Source organism: Styela clava, chromosome 9 (genome assembly GCF_964204865.1).
Source record: "Styela clava chromosome 9, kaStyClav1.hap1.2, whole genome shotgun sequence".
NCBI classification, from domain to species: Eukaryota; Metazoa; Chordata; class Ascidiacea; order Stolidobranchia; family Styelidae; genus Styela; species Styela clava.
Genome location: NC_135258.1, coordinates 19,452,279 through 19,469,598, shown reverse-complemented (window position 1 = coordinate 19,469,598; position 17,320 = coordinate 19,452,279). Strand labels below are relative to the sequence as shown.

The 17,320-nt window shown below is 34.5% G+C and overlaps 1 protein-coding gene across 1 annotated transcript; it reads right to left on the bottom strand.

Annotated features, from left to right (window-relative positions):
- Nucleotides 1-955: 955 nt before the first annotated feature.
- LOC120338958 (glucose-6-phosphate 1-dehydrogenase-like) lies at nt 956-15,680 on the bottom strand. Its single transcript, XM_039406981.2, has 14 exons — nt 15,488-15,680; nt 13,875-14,047; nt 12,487-12,524; nt 11,009-11,117; nt 10,572-10,631; nt 10,140-10,297; nt 9,165-9,323; nt 8,155-8,280; nt 7,651-7,744; nt 6,620-6,836; nt 5,979-6,187; nt 5,229-5,305; nt 3,646-3,738; nt 956-2,161 (listed from the first exon to the last, which is right to left on the bottom strand). The coding sequence occupies exons 2-14, from the start codon at nt 14,010-14,012 to the stop codon at nt 2,056-2,058; spliced, it is 1,584 nt and encodes a 527-aa protein (XP_039262915.2). The 5' UTR covers nt 14,013-14,047; nt 15,488-15,680; the 3' UTR covers nt 956-2,055.
- Nucleotides 15,681-17,320: the final 1,640 nt, after the last annotated feature.

Below are 17,320 nucleotides of genomic sequence, written 5' to 3'. Positions count from 1 at the left end.
CAATGTTACGAAATAAACTGTTCGATCTCTAAACGAAATCTCAAATAAGTCAATCACGTAGCACAGGGTCTGCGCCCCGTGGGCCAGATCCGACGCGCGACGCTTCACTGAATTATAGCGACAAAACGGCGGCTTTGATGATGATTTATTTTATAATCTACACTCGAGGATTTAGAATAGAATTTATAAATGAATTTTACCGAAGATCGTTATGATGTATTCTGGTGCAGGTAATCAGGCAAGTAGCCCATCGGCGATTTTTTGAGGATAGAACCCTGAATTCTTCTACGTGACCCTGTGCTCGCGGCGGGGAGGAGTCCGGCAATCCTCTTGCGTGTGATTATCGCCCACGTGATTCAAACCTGTGAACGCATCCAGAGTAGGAGGATAGGATATACATATTTATCCCGGTGAGAGGAAAGCCGATAAGACGGCTTATCCATATGGCGAACCACGGCCTCTCGTCCGGTTATCATTCCAAGTCGGGTATGGGATTAGTTTTACTGTATTGTTTGTTTTCGGAAGCATGGACTTGGTGGTGGAGGAAGCCGTAACCGACCAGCGGTTACGTGAACCACCCAACGACGGCAAGGAGTCCAGCAATCCTCTCGCACATAACCATCCCTGCATGGGATTCGAACCCACGCAGAATAATTAGAGGTGCGGTGGCGAGCGTATTCCTAACGCTTAGCCCGTTGAGCCACACCGCCACGATGCGCCAGACGCCGAACAAAAACAGGTTTCGAGAAATCGCCCCCTTCTGTATCGATATCGCCCACTTTGGGAAACACTGACATAAAGCACCAATAATGACGACATAAATATAAACTTACAGACGAGAGGAAAGCAAATTCTGAAGTGTTAGATTTTAACGCCAAATTTGACTCAAAACTGATATAAAACTTCTCTTTCTTCTGGCCCGTCATCACTTGAAATAACAACAGAAAGCATAAAATAGGTTGAATTTCTAATAATATTGGTGAAAGAATGATTATTAGTGGAAATTAAAACTAACTACAAATATAATGTTATAAAATTGGCCACAAACCGACTTCAAGCGTCGAATTTAACAACTGGAACCAGACCATGCGGTACCAGACTCATCTATGTTATGTATAAACAGGATAGGTAACACTCAACTAATCTCAATACATAAAATAATTTTTATATCAGAGGTCACTAGATCAAGGTACTAGAAAATACCAAAACTATTCTTTAAACAACTTGGGAAGCTGAACAAGTTTTCATTCGTTCGGAACGTATCAAATTTTCAACGAATATTTGAATAAAAACTATACAGATACAAGATATTCTTACAACAAAAACTATGATTTGGCACCAAACACAAACTAGTAATCATACATTTTCAAGCTAAAAAGTAAAATAGTACCTTAAGCAGTAATATATTATTATTTCGGTCAGTCACTACAAGTTGATAAACAGTAACAGCATTTCACCTCATAAGTGAGAATATCGAAATTGATTGATGCGATCGATGCATGATACCATACAAACTATGTGATTTGATAAGTAATACTGAAAAAGTGGGAACATCAGAAGTCAAAATTTGAAGACGAACTTTTTCGAATTACACAATGGAAAACATATAACATATAAAACATATAAATTTGCAATTTATGCAGCAAAAATATGATATATGTCAAAATTCACATACTACAATGAAATAATAATAGCTGATCTCTTGTGAGAATTAAACAAATAGAAGTTCCTCACCGTGTGTTTTAAATAATGTCAAGAAACATGATTTAAAAAAGGTAAATTCATCACCATAAAAAATCAGTTTGCCATTTCAATAAAAATTTGAGGAAATATTTCAAATTTCAAGTGGAAAAAAATAAAATATTGCAATCCTGAGATGAAACTGTGGATAGGAAAAGCTATTGACGTATGATAAGCAAGGCTGCTTAAATGTTTAGGTGTAATAGATAGTACAAGAGTAAATACGTACTTATACATAGAACAAGTCTCATTTTAAATTAATCATGAATCAATCATGCATATGTTTGAACGTATGGGATACACGAAATCAGAAATTTATTTCGGTGATTTAGCTGGTGAAGTTGGTGGTATCCATCTATAGTTTGCATCATATACGTATCCCGAGTTCTGTACAAATTCATCTGCTTCTTTGAAACCTCTCCTGCAATAAAATATACACAAAAAACTTTGATAATTAAGCGAGGTTATATACACAAAATACAATAACGCTAACGCTTTATGGACTGATACTAAACTACTACTGACCCAACACAAACACAGCTTTAAAATTAAGAATTTCAAACGGATATTATATTTGCAACTTTAAGAATAACAAAAATGAAGTCTGATGAACAAATTTTATGTTGTCAGTGTTTGGTTCATAAATACAGACTACAGTATGCGTTAGTACTCAACACTTGGCATTGACTTTAAAAAAAATTAAGTATAAGTTTAAGTATAAGTTTATTTCGACTCCATAATCAGCATAACAATACATTTGACAGATAAAAACAAATAAATAAAATCTGATTATGAAATCAGGGGAGCAAACAAAACCTTAGATAAGGTTTATAACGTACAAAATATAAGATGAAAGGTTTTGCCAAGAGGAAGTGGTACGTGTTTACTCACCTAAAATTATCAAGTTATTTCACACACGCTCACATGCACCCACCAGCCACACACACACACAACCACTGAGAAGTTATTTAAGTAAGAATGAAACGCGATAAATTTAGGGTATACTATACAGTAAACAAAAAAATAAATAAATACTAGAAAAGAAAATTATCTGCCACACCATATTGATATTTTTGTAATGGTTGCCATTGCCAAATTGATCGATCTTCTAATCGTTAATTAGGTATATAAAAGGAAGATTCTATTGAAAACATATTGCCAAGCTGATTATAGTTGGAGTCAAATGCCAAGTTGCCCAACCAAAGTTGCCAGAATTGGGTGCATGAAGAGGTGGGCGAGACCATTTCATTCCCCAAATTAGAGCCTATTATTGCCAAATTATAGTCCAGATTGTAATAAGTAATTAAGTTACCGGTAACAGTAAAATTACTATAATTAAGTAAAGTAGGATGTGGAAATAAATTGGTTACAAAGGGTCTAAGTGAGGTTTTTCATTCTAGGGTATTGATTTCAGACAAGGATATGGAAATTAGAGAGTGAAACACAAATTCGCGAAAAATTCGTGTCCATAAACTCAAATAAATAGCTGAATGCCCCTTACAAAATACGGTACTAGTATTGTCAATACCCCATATATCGATGCTTGTAATTTTGCAATGTTATTGTTGCCATTGTATTTCAAACAGTATGTGTACCAATATGGAGGTTACTGATTTTGTTCGCCTATTTTACATCAAGTTGTGTAAAGGGACTGAAACTTATGAGCAGGGGGGGATATTCACTTGGCTAACACAGACAGTTCCCGAACACGTAATAGAACTAAAATAAAATTGTGGCCTAACCCTAACCTGGTACACATACTACGGGAGTAACCATTATTCGAATACACATTATAGAAATTACCGAAAGAAACACTCTGAACTATTACATTACCTGTTAGTGATTTATATATGAAGAAGGACTACAGTGAATATATGTTTGTCTTATAAATTATTTCATACTTACACTCCATATTTATATTTGATAGGTTTCAATCTCCCATCATCAATCTCATGGAGTAATGGAGTAAAGATTCTCCATGCTTCAGATAATTCATCACTGAAAGTGTAAAATGGTATAAATATATATAAAAATTAAGTGACTGAGCATATTTAATAAAAATTTCAATGCTATACATCAAACCAGGGGTCATCAAACTACGACCCACGGGCCGGGTCCGGCCCGCGCTGTCATTTTATCCGGCTCGCAATCCGGCTCTTTTATCCGGCTTCCCAAGAAAAATATTCTCGAGCATCGTCTTCCTTGTTTATTTCGTAACATTGGCCAATCAGCAAGATGCAAAAAAGTGACGTAATAATGGGCCTTTTCGCATTTTGAATGCTATTCGTTAGTTTCTGGTTGTGTTTGGGAAATTGAAGTATGAATCAAATAAGTCAATCATCATTTGCCTCTTTAGGAGTTGTAGTTTTAATAGTAGTAATGAAAAATTTGTCTAAGAAATAGCAGGGACAAAATAGGCTAAATTCTCTACCGGGAGGCAACTTTTCCTGTGAAAGATGCACTCGTGACGCGTGCATTCAACGAAACCGTTTACGTCTTTGTGCTAAAATGAACGTCGAATGTGCATTTCGCGCTAACAGTACTGTAATCGCTCGCGTACTGCTCCAATTTCACCAGTCACACTAATTTTTGTATTGCTTTAATGCAGATATTCATGTAGGTAAGTTACAAAAAAAATAAAGTTCATCCGATTTGAATAAAAACTGTGCCAGTAGATAGATCTGAGTGAAAATAAGAAAACAATAAAAAATATATACAATAATAAATAAAAAACAATTTTATTCTGGCAACGGTCTTGACACCGCCGAAATGTGTCGCAAATAAACGCTGGAGTTGTGCATGTTAGTTTGACAGTGGTTCATTGTGGGTAATAATTAACGATGTTCTAATTGTACAAACTTCATAAAAATTGGTCCACATAAATTTTATTGGTGTCCATAGACAATATCTTTAATTTGCACTACGTATAACTTGAGCGTAATTTTAAAAGCTTCGAATGTTGGGAATGAATACTAATGAATAAAAATCAAATACCAGATAATAGTTGTTTATTTTATTTAAATTATGTCGAAATTTCATGGAATTCCATGCTACAGCAGGCAGTCCATAGTCGTGCAATGTTTTGATAACAGCTAAATTCAGGATTGTCGTCTATATATAGAAATCTTGTATATTTGTTTTCCTAGGATGTTCTCGATCTATATTCTGCGATATATATAGAATTTAATATTCAAGTCTACAGAAATGTAGAATATATATTGTTGAATTAATTGAAAGGATTTCCCAATTTTTGTGAATTTATTTGTTACATTGACAAAAATATTTGTCCGGCCCGTTTGAGTCATACCCGGCCCGCGGTCAAAAAAGTTTGGTGACCCCTGCATTAAACGATGAACAACAGAGCAATTAGGAGAATGCGATGAAGTGTTATTATTATTATTAAAAAGTGTAAAAAAGCTGTGATTTGATGAAAGAAATTTTAGCTACATCAGAGATCAGCAGAAAACATCAAAATATTCATTACATACCTGCGAACAAAATTCATTTGTGATCCAGTGAAAACATCCAAAATTAATCTCTCATAGGCATCAGGCATTTTTACTCCCTTCATACATAAAACAAAACGAAAATTTATTTTTTATCCAAACTGTATCCAAAAAAGAAACAAGCATCTGATTTTAAATGAAATACCTTGTTATAGCAGGTTATGAAGTAAAATCAAAAAGATACCACAAATTTAAAATAACACAAATCATGATTACACTACTCTCAACAATTCAAAAAGTTTCGATCAACGAACTTATAGAAAACAGAACAATGGCCCAGTTCTATACAGATACAGACATTTTTGATCTCGAGCTACATTTCCTTTGAAAAAACACATGTTGATTACATTTCTAATCAGTAAAACAATGACGTTAATTCAGTAAAATTCAAGATACATTAACCCTAACTTGTTTTATTATTAACAATACTTTCAGTCCGCCACTATCAAGATATGGCGCTCCAGAAGTGTGTGTACCAATATGGAGGTAACTAATTTTGTTCGCGTATTTTATATCAAGTTGTGTAAAGGGACTGAAGCCTATTCAACTAACACAAACTGACCCCCCGAACTCTAATAGAACTAAAATATAGAAAATCAGAATAACATTATGGCCTAACCCTAACCTGGTACACACACTACGGGAGTACCCAAGATGTTACTAGTTAAGATTAAGTTCTTAAGATGATTCAGATACATAAAGTTCATTCCGAATCTCAAAATTAAGGACTACCTTATATCTATTACTGTACGTCAAATCCAATTCAGTGCCAACAGGTTCCACCTTCATTCCAGGTGTTTTTGTCATCATTTTAATATAAACAGACTCGTTTGGTTGCACCCGAACAACTAGTTCATTGCGTTTCAATTGACCGTCATCAAATATATCACCAGGTACAGGTCGAAATTGAATACGAACTTCAGCTTTTCGTTCATTCATTGCTGTGAGCAAATATAAAGTGTTAAGAATTAACTAGAGAGTTTTTTGATGCATGAACCAAGTTATAAGAATTGCTGATAAATAAGTGAGGCTATATACACAAAATACAATTGAAAACAACGTTTCTTTGACTAACTACTACTGACCCAACACAAACATAACTTTAAAATTCAGAATTTTGAGAAACGCAGATTAGAACTTCGAGAAAGACGCTGAAGAGATATACTCATTGAATGGTTTGTTCAATATGAAGGTTGTATTCCTTATTTACTTCGATTGTTTCTCTCCAACATCCACTCCCATTAATTTAGTGTTGGACGACTAGTTGACTTTTACTAATGCTGAACCGGCTCGATTTTTGTTAATGAAACATTTCAGGGAAATCTATGATTTATAATAAATTTGGTTACTTCAATATTCCCAGTCATACTAACCTTTTCCACATTTCATAATAAATGGAACACCGTCCCATCTTTCATTGCATATATTAAAACGAGACACTGCAAATGTTGGGGTGATGGAGTTGTTGGGTACTGTGTCATCATCAAGATAACCCAACTTGGCATCACCTTTACCATTGGGGTCACCTTCATACTGCCCCAACACGATATCCTTTTTTTCCAAAGGTTTGATACACCTCAGCACCTTAACCTGTAAGAATTAAAAATGTTTATTACTATTTAAAATAGAATGAATCCAGATTATTCATCTAAAATTAAACGCTCTCGCATTCTTTATCCATTTTCAGACGTATGATATAACTGATACATTGCAAACTATCGCTTCCTATTACTTGCCTAAACGCTTTGGAATCATTTAAATATATGAACGATGTTATAAGTTTATATGAGGTACGTTATGTACAAATAGTCCCTACTAGGAAAAATGCTCTACAAAACTGCACACAGAAATTGCCTTGATTTATTTGAAGGATGATATGCAATCAGCTCTGATGAAAACTTTTCATATAGACACTTCACATAGATACTTCTCATAAAAGATACTCAAAACGGGCAGTGTTGAATGTCTCATTGAACCTGCGCTAAAGAGTTGCCCTTGGTTTGTCATATAACATGAACGAGATGTCACATATTTACTCTTTTCTAATATGTTTCATCCAATACATGCAAACCTCTAATGATTCATTTGGAATATAATAAAATAAAATTTGAGATGTCAAATTTTCGCGTATACGATACCTGCACTATATAACATAATTTCGAATTGCGTATGATTCATAGTTCGAACACATAGAATTTGCGAGTTAAAACTTTTGAGCCACTCAGAAGAAACCAAGCACAACACTGTAAACAACGGCATTAATAATTGATAGCAAAGCTGTATAATTTAGTCTACATGTGCCTAGAAGATGATGACTACTCTCAGTTGGGAATATCTGGGAAGCACTACTAACAGATGAAAATGTAAAAACAGTATTGTATCGTTAATAAAGTATAAATCCAACCTTTTCATTCCTGAGATCATCTGCATTTTTTGAAGCAGGTTTTTCCATGGCAACAAGACAAAGAACTTGAAGCAAGTGGTTTTGCATAACATCCCTGCAAAGTAAAATTCTCATAAAAATACAGCAAAATCATTAAATACACCAAATTTATTTTGTCAACAGGAATATTCTGTGATTGCAATGTGCAGTACATTAATAAAACTATGTTATAAATTAGCACAGTAATTATCATGGCATGATATTTTAGAGGTTATTACCGACTGTGGATTGTATATTTTTCCCAGCAAAATAGTGAATTAATAATCTGAAAAAGTCCGCAGTACTAGAATATTCTTCCCCCACAACCACCCTCCCTTTTGCACCACCTGTCTGGGCCCCTGCAAGAAGTACAACTTATTTTTTATTATGAAATCCAATAGACCTGGTAGAGCAGATTTAACAAATTTAATTTAAATTTGAGAAACATTTGAAATTTCTATATTAAAACAACAAATTATGGCATACCTGATAATACCAAACTCATCAAAATATCCTCCTCTTCCAGCCGTACCAAATGGTTCTTTAAAAGTGAACAAGATGCTGGAAATATTGTCTCGATTCCAGATTGGACCAAAAATTCGATTTCCAAACCTAGTACAAAGAAATGTAGCCAAAATGAATATAAAGTACAATTTTCTTGTGTTTATAAAGTTATATGTGTACTATAGAAATCCTGAATGATTTCAGTCAATACCTGTATATAAGGATTAATTTTTCAGAGCTTCAGTGATAAAAACCCAATTGACAGAATCTGGCATGCAAATGACTAATAACCAATGAATGAATATAATCATGATTCATGAGTAACATTTATGTAATAGCACATGATAATATGTATACATCAGAGCACGATGCACATATTCAATGGGGAAAGACATAAAAAATGCCAAAGATTTTAATTGCAGGTACTGCCATTCCAAAATCTATGTATTAATAATAAATCTGTTAACCTAATTCTATATTTCACTTTTGGTACATAATTACTTTTCCACTGGTAAAAAGTTGAAAAATTATGAATCTAACAGAATTAAACAAATGATTGCATTGCAGGGCAAATTTAATCAAAAAATCAAAATAAAACTAAATACAAATAATATAATACAAAAAAACATGATCAAGATTTGCATTGATAGCATAGCAAGAAGAATAAACAGAAAACTTCTGTCATGGGTAATACATGTCATTATATAAGAAAACCTGAAATGAACCCATTGAAGAGTTCATTCAAGATAAATGGACACAATTTTGCTTTTCTTAGAATGCAAACTCCAAATCATAAAATGAATTTTTCCGTAAGAGAAGTTGCTTAAGATTACATGCACTCACTCAGATTGGAAAGAGAATCATTTCTGAGCAAATTTGTCGGCAATCACTGCAATTCCAACAGCTGCTGGAAACTCTGGTATACTGATTTATGGTGCAGGTGGTATATTATGCCCAAACTTAAATAGCAAATATTGAACAAAGGTTGTTACCTTAGAACCAGTAGATTCTGAACCATCTCTTTCCCAAGATAATGATCAATTCTATACAATTGTGATTCTTTATAAAGTTGGGAAAGATGACATGAAAGTTCTGCTGAAGAATCAAAATCTCTTCCGAAAGGTTTTTCAACGATCACTCTGTTCCATCCACTGAAAATTGAATAGAAAAATATGATTTCCATATTTTACCAAGGTAGGTTGATGTAATCAAACCACAAATGGTTTCAAAATGGAAAAGAATTACATTATATCTTTGTAAAAGGTTCTACAATATGACAGTTTACAGCCGTTCCAATTTACAGTTCTAACTAATACCAGTTGTCAGTCTAATAGACTAAATTTGAAAAATTGTTTGTTGGACTTGGACTAAGTTTGACCTGAACGTGCAATATCTACATACAGTCACTTAGAAACACATAATTATCACTTGATATGAACAAACCAGTACACCCCAGTTTCTACCTAAATTTCTTTTTTTTCCTACTATTTTAAAATGTTATGGTGTGCCGAATTTTACTTCGCAAACGCTTTGCAACAAAGAACAGTTTTAAACCAAAACAGGATTTTTGAAAAGATCTTTATCAAATACAAATAATTTCAAATTTTGATCACTCTCGACTCATTAATTATAACTAGATATCATTAGTAATTAATTTTAGGAATAATCAGCACATATAATATCCACTTCAATACCCCGCAAGTAGACGTGAAGGCTGATGACAGTCACTATAAGTGGGCGCTCCAGAAGTGTGTGTACCAATATGGAGGTAATTAATTTTGTTCGCCTACGTTATATCAAGTTGTGTAAAGGACTGAAACCTATGGGCAGGGGGTATATCCACTTGGCTAACACAGACAGTCCCCAAACTCGTAATAGAACTAAAATAAGGAAAATCGGAATAAAATTATGCCCTAACCCTAACCTGGTACACACACCTCGGGAGTACCCAATAGTGAAACACCTACCCAGTACTCATGCAGACACTGTGGATATTCTTAGTGACATCTTTAAACACAGTTGGAGGTAGAGCAAGATAAAAAAGACGATTTGAAAAATTTCCACCAGGTAGACAAGACATCGAAGTTTGCAACTTCTCAAACGATTCAACTTCAGTGTATGATCCCTATAAAATAAATGTAATAAATCCTTTAAATTTACACCACCAAAAAAATAGACAAAAAAATACAATTTCACTAGATATGTGGAGTTCGTGTATTCAAAATTTTTTTTTTACATTAGATTCTAATTTTGTGTCTGTATTAATTAAACAGCAATACTCTGTACCGTAGTACAAAAATAGAATATGATTTATGATATCAGTGCAGTTGCAGTTTATATTGATTTTTTTATTAATAAATCCTGGTTCTTGATTGATTGAGTTACAGGATCAATATTACCTGTACATACATAACATTGCCCCAAAATTTATCACATGTTTCCTTCTCTTCATCAGTAACCTAAAGAGACAAGAGTAATAGGATTTAATTAGATAATTTAAAACTGATGCTAAATATTGCTTACAATAGCTAAATGCATGAAAGCATTGCAATAGATTCATGATAAAACTATGTATTTGCCCGATATATAACTCTAAATAAAAAAAAAGTATCATGGTCTTCAAATCAATCTTATAGTCAAACTAATTGCTGTACCCTTTCCATTTGAAGAATATGATGTAACCATATGTTGTGGCTATGGGCAGATCCCTCTAAAACAATATAACACTGATGTCATTGAAATGGATCGGTTTCCCAATACCAGACTTTGACAAAGAGAAGAAGTAAATGCACAATCTTGTACTAATTTCAAAAATAGAAAATTTTCAAAAAGTTACCTTCATAAAAGGCATACATTTTGCCTTCAGGTCATTAGTGGTCAGTTTGGATCTTGCATATCCAACAATGTATATGGTTGGAGGAAGTAGATCATCCTTATACAACCACCTGAGTAAATTGAAAATAATTAGAAAATCACAAATGTGAGGGTGTAATGAATGAATTTTAGAGGCTTTTTTAAACCAGCCCTTGTTTTTTTTTTCACTTTTGGATTTCGAATCACTTTTAATTTTTTCTATTATTTATTTTATGGCATGTCATACTAAATATGCCTTTACATAATTTCATATGCCAGAAAGCAAATAAAGGAATGTATGAATGTTTATTTTTCATATGTGATTTATATTCTATGATTGTTGACTGCAAAAGATTAGTTCATAAATTGCATAAAACAAGTTAATCTCACGTTGAGCATGCGTGTAAGAGTTGTAAGATGTTCCGACAGCCCACGCCCATAGCACACCCACATCAGGACACAACTCGCTGATGACTCCCTATTTCATTCTGAGGTCATAATACCTTGTGCGTGATACCGTATTATTGATAACATGCTGCGATTTCGCACTGTATCAATAGCCACAAAACGATAAAAACCAGAAGGAGTAAATAGCAATAGAACTTATGACAATGACTGCGAGCATGTGCAGGGCTACGCGGTCTTCACGAGTCAGTCACGATTTGTTCACATGCTAAAAGCATTGGTCTGAAACACGTGGTTACATGGGCAAAGATTTGGATAGTACCGACATAGCTCAGTGAAAAACCCAACGTTTTGTTACAATATCGAGTAGGGCTTCAGAATTAACTCTGACGTGATACTATTCATTTCAATATAATCAATGCTAAATCTGGTTCTATTACTGGCAAAGAATGATCCTTGAAAGGAAATTATAGTATTTTTATATCTAGCACGCAAGGACCGTTAAATCATTACTGAAAAACCCCGATTTTAAAATTTAATATATTTCACCAACACTGCAATGCAGGTGTCGATATTAATTTATGTCGTGCAATGAATGTGTCATTGGAACGAAGCGTCTTGTGGCGAGGATAACGATCATAGAAAATGACACAACTTCCGTCACAAAATAATAATCATGTTCAGAAAATGACGCGCAACTGTTATTTTCATTTTTATCTTAATGCATCAACATGTTCAACAGGTCGACTGCCATAATCAATTCCGGTCAGATGAGAATGCTAAACTTGCGTTTGTGGTCGCCATGACTGTGATTTATTTTGTTTTAGATAATAATAAACATAACTGCGATTATTCTCGCCATATCAATTATGGGCCGATTGTAACTGGCCATATAGTTATATATATGATTTATCGACCATTACGGTCATTTACCGCGACGACAAAGGAAAAAAAAATTTGATTGGTTGGACTGATACGACGAATAGATATATAAAAGTGCATCGTCATCCATCGATCCGAGTCATTATTACCACTCAAAAAAGCAATATTACATACCACAAGGTCGGAAAGATCTTTTTCTTGGCCAAATCTCCCTGAAATAAAAAAAGAAATATGTAAACAACCAGCTTTAATGCGACAACATATTTTCGACCACATAAATAGTCGCCCGATCAAAATATGTTTAACGAAAATAACGCCGTCGTCGTGGCCATGTGATTTTAGCATCAAGACTCGAACAAGCTTGACATAGGTAAAAAAAATCGCGAACTTCTATCGGGATTCAATTTCAACAACATAAGAGCAATATTTTATTAAGACTGTCCCTGGGTCTCCTCGAATTACACGTCACACAAAAAGATTAATTTTAACAATTATATAGAAGCGATTATTATAGCTATCTCATGCGTGGGGCGTATACTTTCGGGAAATTTGATATTTGTTCAAATCGTCGTACCAAACATTAGCATGCCATATATATCTTAGACTAAGTGTATGAGAAATGACTGGCAAAAAACGTGTGTAAGCCTTACACCGCTATTATGTATAACTTCTACATACTGGCTTTACACGATATAACGGAAATAGTATTTCACCATTCGCCAACTTTCCCCTTTTCGCCATTATTTCGGTTATTTTCTAAAGCGGCTGCAGGTCTTGTCGGACCTTAGAATAGAACTCCCATTCAACAATATTTTAATAAGTTGAATACAAATTGAAAATGAATTTCGAAACAATGACAAATTTTGAGTATATTTTCGGCTCATAACGAATTACCTGATCATATATTGAATAGAGGATATCCAGGCAAGAATTAGGTGAGATAATATTTCCAGATACGGAGAACGACTCTGTAATAGCCCACGGTAATTTGTCATAAGCCGATTTCGCAAATACCCCAGGTTTAAATAACCTACCCAGCCTTGTGTGAAATTGAGTTATCCAAAAAATCCGTTATTATTTGTTTAGGTATATTCAGGCTTTGTTCGATCCATATCATTTCAAGTGATTAATAGTTATAGTAAGACTATTGCGAAATTCGCTGAACATTAAGTAGCTACCAATGCAATATATGAGGTAAAGAAAATGAAAGACTATTGCAACCGAGCGTCGCAGTAAGCTAGCTAGACCATTATTTCTGACATTCTCATTTCCTTTGTGTTCGATTACTATTGCATTGATTCATAACGGGAAATGATCGTGATGCCAATTTTAACACCATAAACTTTAGCATGATGATTCGCCAAAAACATACATTTTAACTTTGACTGCAACGTATACAATAACATCGATATCCAATACTTATGTGTCATGGTAAAATTTCGCCATGACGCAAATTCCAGTGAAATGTAATTATCTCGGGCGAACGCGCAGGAACAGTGCGTCAATGAACAAAATAAGTCGTTAGTTTTTGCGAAAATATATAAAAAAATTAACATCTGTACCGAAGCTCCAAGAACTACGAAGATATGCGCTTGGCCAAGCATGATCTCCATGGAGAGGGCTCTCTTGAACCGCTTCATCAGGTTGCCTTCACTATCAATCTCCGGTAGAACTCCTAACGTGTCTAGCTCTTCTGACATTGTGCTGGTTTCTGTTTAGTCACAGTTTAAATAGTCTGGGAAGAGATCAATGAAAAAGCGAAATCATGTAAAATATATAAACAAAGCACGTATATGTATTGCGAGCATCTCGCGTCCCAAATTCCTGACTACTCGAGGGCGACACACAGCGATTTTTAGTATGAACATTTTTCTTACATTGGTGTACTGGATCATACGCAATCGGGTGGTGCTTACGACATATTAGTCGTTTTCAAAAAAGTAGAATTTAGCAAAACACTGCATTCTGCATAAATATTCGAATAAAAACACTTGTTAAACGGGACTAGACCCCCTAGCTAGATCAAGGGTGAGCAATTACTATCCTGAAGGGCTAGATACAAAAACTAGAATTAATAGGTTAGTGGGCTGGATGCATAAAACTCAATATGAAAAACTATGAATAAATAACATTTTATTTACAAAAGCTAGTCCAACATTTATATAACAATATGAAGCACGACGTAACAACTAACAATCAAGGTCATCATGTGCGATTTTCATCAATATTTTCAATGAAAATTTATGTGTATAAAAGTATGGTCATCCGGCATGCGAGCCGTAATTTGCCCACCCCTGCCCTAGATAGTATTTTACTTTAAAAATTTTGGGCACTATCAGAATGCGTTTTTGATAATCGAATCCCATGCGAGTGCAAAAGGATTACTGGGCTTCTCGCTGCCATAGGGCGGTTCCCGAAACCGCTGCTCGGCTAGGCTTCCTCCACGATCAAGTCAATGCATCTAAAAACAACTCAACTGGCTAACTAATCCCAAACTCGACATGAACTGGTAACCGGACCAGAGGCCGTGTTTTGCCATATGATTAAGCCTTCTAATCGGCTTTCCTCCCCCTCGGAATAAATATGTAATCCTATCCTATCAATTGGGGAAGGGCGATATACAGCCACGCTATGGAGTCAAATTTTTTCTGAAGAAAAGGCTTTTAATCAGAAGTTTTGATTTGATGGGGCCTACACTGCGTAACAATTTTTTGTTCCCAGCTTTTTACCTGGATTTCCTGCTAGCATTTAATATGTACAGTACAGACTTTTGGTTTTGTGAAAATGGGGCGATTTCAACAAAATCAGGTTTTTGTGGGTGATATAAAACTGCACAAATGGTGCTATATTTCAGTGTTTTGATATTTCAAAGATGTATTTCTGGAATTCTATGTTAGAAATCTTGAAAAAAATAACACAAGCACATGTTAAACGACTGTTTGGTAACCAGAAAAATGTTTTTTTTTGCCAGACACCACACCACTATTCCACAACTAAGTCCCCATATGTAGTCACCCATCCTTTGCTCATTATACTGTCATTGGTAAGAAACATTTAAAATCCAATTATGCCACGATAGGTGTGTGTCAAAAGGGCAATTTTCAAATGCAACATTGACATCAAAATTTAGTTGTGAAGTGACCAGTTGTAGGGTCCCAATTTATGTCGCATTTACCGCTGATAAATTCAGTTCTATGTAGACCTTTCATCTGAAAACAGTGAAATTCGCCAGATTTGTCGAGATCACTGTGCATTGAATATGTCATCAAGACAGACATTCTTTTTCAGAAAGGATTGATGTTGCTTCTGTCACATTCTATATATTCTTTTTTGAATGCTATTTGAGGTCCTAGGTATCTATCTCAAAATTAAAAAAAATTGCATTTTTTTCAGTTTTGGGTGTAACCAATTACAAGCCAGGAACAAAAATTATGTTACACAGTGTCATGTTTGATATACCACCATTTTGTTAAGTTGAATGATAAGAATAATATAAAAAAATATATATATACTAATCAATGCACATAGTTAGAATTATGAAATATGCATGAAATGGCTGCATCGGAAGCCTCTATTAAAGAACAAACCTCTGATAGTATCATGCCACATAAATTAAACATTGTGCAGTAAGCATTTTCATCACAAATTGACCCTCGAAATCGACAGCATGCGAAATTCTGATATTACACAAATTTGTTGGCTATATCAGTACCCAAAATATTCAGAAATACCTACCGTAACTAATAATGTTATAAAAATGATACTATACGAGAACTCAGAACATATTCGTTTCAAACAATTCAATTGGCAAGAAATTGCTTAAAAAACAGTGGAGCATCCCTCTAAATAGTAATTTTAACCCATATCAAGGTAATAAACCCAAGATCGGAAGATTACATATGCCAAGGCGATAGGATTGATCCAACTTGCTTTAGAAGGGATGCTTTAATCAATGTTGTACAGTTCCAAACCATCTTTATTTTGCGATTGCAGGATTGTCCCTTGTTTTTTGGTTTATTTATTTCAGTAGGTAGGATGTAGGTGAGTTTTAAAAAATTGATTTGACGTTCTGAAACTTATCACTCTACTCAAGCTGTCATGGCCTTGCTTTGAGCAAACTTTCATATAAATCTTTAAAAATGGCAACTGTATCGTATGCTGTGCATGAAATTAAATTCCGATGCGTACAGCCATAAATATGGTGACCTGATATTGCAAGAATATATTTGAAATATGGTTTAAATCTCAAATAATCCCGTAATCATAATAAAATTATTTACCGGAAAAATCTTAACATACTGACATAAGCAATGCACAGCACAAACCTGCAAATGGTGAAATGGCATAACTGCAGAATGGGGAATTTTTATATTTACAGTCTTGAATAAAAAATAATAATTAACAGGTTTCTAAATTTTCCAATCTACTGAATCTAATTTTCAAAAATTATCCTTACTGCAGCAGTACAGCAGTACTGACAGCAAATAGCAATACCGGTACTCTGTTAATTTATTACAAAATTATTCGGACATCGCCGAAGTCTGGAAGTTCTGATGTTAGACATTAATGTTAAAGTGTCGACGGGTCCAAATTCTGCTCTGTCTACGTACTGACGTATGTACAGATGTAACGGCGTCTGCAGCAGCTGCACAAAACAGGGACAACACTAAAAGGCTGAAGGAAGAAACGGATGAAGTGGCGGAAAAACGGAAGTTGATGTGTTCCCAAAGGTGAAAAATTGAAAAACACTAAAAGGCTGAACACTAAAACGAAGAAGTGGAAGAAATTTCTTCCGAGGTGGCTGAAACCACTAAAAAGCTGAACACTAAAAGGAAGAAGTGGATGAAATTTCTTCCGACGAATAATGAGGTGGTTGAAGCGGTTGAAGTCACTAAAAAGATGAACACTAAAAGGAAGAAGTGGATGAAATTTCTTCCGACGAATAATGAGATAGTTGAAGTCACTAAAAAGCTGAACACTGAAAGGAAGAAGTGGATGAAATTTCTTC

What these genes read in the sequence shown, in the direction of transcription:
- LOC120338958 (XM_039406981.2), bottom strand. Translation starts at nt 14,012, where the DNA reads ATGTCAGAAGAGCTAGACACGTTAGGAGTTCTACCGGAGATTGATAGT. An exon ending in ATGATCTCAGGAATGAAAAG is followed by an intron (nt 6,837 to 7,650) that starts GTTGGATTTATA and finishes TAATTCTTACAG; the next exon opens with GTTAAGGTGCTGAGGTGTAT. An exon ending in ATCAAATATAAATATGGAGT is followed by an intron (nt 2,162 to 3,645) that starts GTAAGTATGAAA and finishes ATTTTATTGCAG; the next exon opens with GAGAGGTTTCAAAGAAGCAG.